This window comes from Gallinula chloropus, assembly GCF_964237585.1.
Source record: "Gallinula chloropus genome assembly, chromosome: 15".
Taxonomy (NCBI): Eukaryota; Metazoa; Chordata; class Aves; order Gruiformes; family Rallidae; genus Gallinula; species Gallinula chloropus.
The window spans coordinates 16,857,659-16,861,441 of record NC_140100.1 but is presented as its reverse complement, the minus strand read 5'-3'; the positions used below and the strand labels follow the sequence as shown (position 1 = coordinate 16,861,441).

At 62.9% G+C, this 3,783-nt stretch overlaps 1 protein-coding gene across 1 annotated transcript; it reads right to left on the bottom strand.

Moving 5' to 3' along the window:
• Positions 1-417: 417 nt before the first annotated feature.
• MRPL28 (mitochondrial ribosomal protein L28) lies at positions 418-3,456 on the bottom strand. The gene is made up of 5 exons (XM_084271027.1): positions 3,126-3,456; positions 2,880-3,032; positions 2,493-2,627; positions 1,730-1,816; positions 418-823 (listed from the first exon to the last, which is right to left on the bottom strand). The coding sequence occupies exons 1-5, from the start codon at positions 3,411-3,413 to the stop codon at positions 701-703; spliced, it is 786 nt and encodes a 261-aa protein (XP_084127153.1). The 5' UTR covers positions 3,414-3,456; the 3' UTR covers positions 418-700.
• Positions 3,457-3,783: the final 327 nt, after the last annotated feature.

Sequence of the window (3,783 nt, the reverse complement as noted above, 5' to 3'; positions counted from 1 at the left end):
TCCTCCAGCCAGAAACCCACCGCAGGGCCACGAAGCTCACAGACACTGCCAGCGCCGCACAGTGCTGCTCACCAGCACACAGCTGTGCCAAGGGCCTTTCTGTCCCTCACTGCCAGACAGGGACAGTGGGTTTAACACCCACTCCCACTGTGTTTTCAGGAAATGGAAGATGTAAAAGTCACTAATGTCGAAGGGAAAGCGTGCTGGGAGCCGTGGGGTCGGAGGGAGTGGAGCAGCTGGTGGCCCCACACCCGTGGTGGCAGGCCTGCTGCAGCAGGGTGTGGGGCACGCTTTCAGGGGAACACTGGGCACTGCTGCAAGGGCTGGGCATGTGTCCGAGCTACACCACCACTGTGCCCCCAATCCCTGCCAGAACAGACTGGAGAGCAGCGAGCGCCAGAGAACAGCTCAGGGGTATTCTCACGATGTGTATTGTGTGTCAGGATCAGGCTCTCACCAGCCGCCAGCTACGCACACAGGCAGAAGAGCTGTGTTCAGCCGACCTTATGGGGACACTTCCCAAACCCACAGCACAGGAATTCCTCCCTCAGCCCGCAGGAACAGTTCCCCACTGAAGTCTGGCTGTCACTACACTCAGTAATGGTGACATGCTCCTGGGGCAGGCTCTTCACACAGCCCCTGGGCACACACGACAGGACCTGCCGAACCCCACAGCCCGACCCGCGGCAGAGCTTTCGCCCTAAAGGTTCCTCTCCTTCTGCTGCGCCTGTTCCTTCTGCTGCGCCTGTTCCTTCTGCTGCGCCTGTTCCTTCAGCTGATTGACGAGCTCTTCAGCATACACCTTGAAGAGTGGGACAGGGTCCTGAAACACAGCAGAGGATAAATCACTTCAGAGTGCATCGCAGCAGCAGCAAGGGCTGAGGCATACCGGCAAGCCCAGGGAGCCGGTGCAGAGGCAGCCCTGTACCGCTAACGCCACAGGGAGATGGTGCCTGGGTTGGGGGTTAGTTTTCAGTGCCTGAACAAGGCAGCCTGCTCTGCCCCTCCTCCAGATGCAGCTCTGTCCTGCAGCCTTGCCTCAAAGATGCCAGGCACCTGTGTGGGACATTCAGTAGCTTTCCCAATGCAGATGGGAATCAGCAGGAGCAGCCAGGGATCTTCTTCCTTCTGAAAATGCTTCCCCCCTCCCTCTGTCACTGTCAGTCAAAGCTGGACTGAACCCCTGGGTGAATGTACCCCCTGAAGAAGCCAGTGCATCATGGGGCTGGGGGCCCAGAGCCACCACATGAGGGCAGTGCCCCGACCTCTCTGTTCCTGCTGCAGCCCCGCAGAAACCAACACGTCTGGGGGAACCATCACCAAGAAACACTCCCCTGCCCCCCCTGCAGCTCTCTGGTACACACTCCTCTGTACGTTGCTTCTAACGTGCAGCAGCGGCAACAGAGGGTCACCAACTTGGTGACTCTTGAGCTCTGAGCTTGTATCCATGTCCCAGAAGACTAGGAGAACAGCAGAAGGCAACCAAAGGCAAAGATGTTCAAGCAACTGGGCAGAGTTACGAGCCATACCCCTATGGCTCTCTCCCCTGATGGGGGGACCTGGTTTCACAATGTGCTTTAACTCAGCCCCACATTTTGGGCACCCAGATTTAACTGGGCTCATGTGGTCACTCAGGAGTTTCGGAGTATCACTTCCACAGCTCAGGGAGACCAGCTGGCTGCACAGTCTGGCACGGATAACACACCTCAGTGTGGCCTTAGGAACTCACCTTTTTTTCTAGGAGCCTCTGTTTTTCTATTGCCTCCTCTAAACTCAAGCCAACCCACTCGGCTTCCTCTTCTGGGATGGCAAATTCCTGCGACAAAAGAAGAAGCAGGTGGCACAGCCTTTCAGGCACCCAAGAAGTGTGTTCTCTCTATGCCTGACTCACACAGACATACAAATCGAGTATGAATGTTGCTACAGAGCAATCTGGAAACACTATTCCTTCACTTCTGGCAACTGATGTCCACTTCCCCTCTCTCCTTTTCCTCTTGTGAGGATCCTGCTTAGAATCATAGAATGATCTGGGTTGGGAGGGATCCCAAGGATCACAGAGCTCCAACCCCCTGCCACAGGCAGGGCCACCAACCTCCAGGCCTGGAGCTACACAAGGTTGCCCAGGGCCCCTCCAACTTGGCCCCTCCAACTTGGCCTTGAACACTTCCAGGGCTTCCCTCTCAGCAGTCAAGCCTGCTGCCGTGCCTCTCCCACGTGTAGCTCTGGGGCTGTTTCTCAGCACCCCTCCACAGGCAGGAGATGCCAGTGGTGTTTCTGTGGTGTCACCTGTCACCCGCTGCACAGAACGAGACCGCAGGCCCCTCGCTGCAGCGGTGGAACAATCTCTCACTGCTGTCAGTGCTAACTGCAGCCCCTCGCTCACCTCAACCGCAGCAAAACCCCAGGCTGTTGTCTTCTCAAATGACCCACACGGAGTTTGGCAGCCCCAAGAGAACAGAGGGCACCCTGCCCGGCACGGGGGCAGGTCCCACCTGGTACTTGTTATAGATGGCCTCTCTCCGGGCTGGGTCATCCGGGTGCAGCTTCGGGTCCCGGCGCGCCAGGCGCAGCAGCATTGTTCGCTTCAGATCCATCCCCAGCTTCGAGCACAAGTCAGCTTTTGGAGTCTGGGGCAGGGGGAGGGGTATAAAGTTTGTGGTTAAACCCCCCAAGAGACCAGCTGCCCGGGAGCACAGGCCGGCCGGCACAGAGGTGACGCCAGCAGCTCACCCGCCGGCTGCCGGGGCTCTCCGACCATGCGGGATGAGAGGGTTTGTGCGGGGCTAACGTGACAGCACCCCTGATCCCTCGTGCGGGGCTGCCAGCCCGGGGTGCCGGGTGCCCGCTGGCGGCAGCGGAGGGCGGCGCGGGGCCCTCACCTTGAGGATGTAGTAGTCGAAGCCGTAGGCCTCGTCAATGAGGTCGAGCGTGCGCATGGTGACGGTGACGGTGAGCGTGGCGTCCAGGATCTCGCTGTACAGCTGCCGCTGCAGCAGCTGCGGCTTCCACGTCTTGGGCAGCCTGGTGGAGAGCTGGGCACGGCCCGCGGGCAGGGCTGCCGGTCAGGGCCCGGGGCCGCCGGTCGGCGCCCGCGGTCAGGCCCCGCTCCCCGCCCGGCCGCTCACCTTGTCGTTGCGCGCGTAGCGGAAGCCGCGGACCCATCCCTCGCCGCCCCAGAGCCCCTCGTCCGCGGCGGGCGGCAGGTAGGGCAGCACCGGCACGTCCTGCAGGCGCTCCCACTGCCCGGTGCGCGGGTTCCACCGGTGGCTCTGCCCGTGCGGCCGCCAGTGCACGGGCGTGGGCGGCGTCTCGTCCCGCAGCGCCGCCAGGTAGTGCTGCGGCAGCCGCGCGCAGATGCCCTCCCGCAGCCGCAGCGCGGCCCAGAGCCGCGGCGGGTACCGGTGCAGCGGCATCGCCCCGGCACGGCCCGGCGCGCTCCCGGTCCCGGTCCCGGCCCCTCCCTCCCCGCTTCCGCTCCCAGCCGCCCCCGCGGCCGGCTCCACCTCCCACCGCCCGCAGCGCGGTCACGGTCCGACGGCGGCCGGCAGGGGCCGCTCAGCGCCCGCGTTTCGCCCGCTCTCCGCAGCATCCCGGCTGCTCCCGCACCCCCCGCGCCCGCTGCCGGCCCGGCGGCGCCGCGCGAAGCCAGCACAGGAAGGATTTACCCGCGGGCTTTCCCCCTTCTGTTTCTCCCCCCACACACACTCAGTTCGCTCAGATTTCACGCACCCAGCGCGGGGGTAGGGACAGACCCCCACCCGCCGGCGGGACCCCCGCGGCTGG

Bases quoted from the DNA above. Each gene is read 5' to 3' on its own strand.
- MRPL28 (XM_084271027.1), bottom strand. From the start codon at position 3,413: ATGCCGCTGCACCGGTACCCGCCGCGGCTCTGGGCCGCGCTGCGGCTG. The intron at 3,033-3,125 runs GTGAGCGGCCGG...GGCCGTGCCCAG, and splicing joins GCTACGCGCGCAACGACAAG to CTCTCCACCAGGCTGCCCAA. The intron at 1,817-2,492 runs GTGGGACCTGCC...CTTTTGTCGCAG, and splicing joins CCATCTATAACAAGTACCAG to GAATTTGCCATCCCAGAAGA.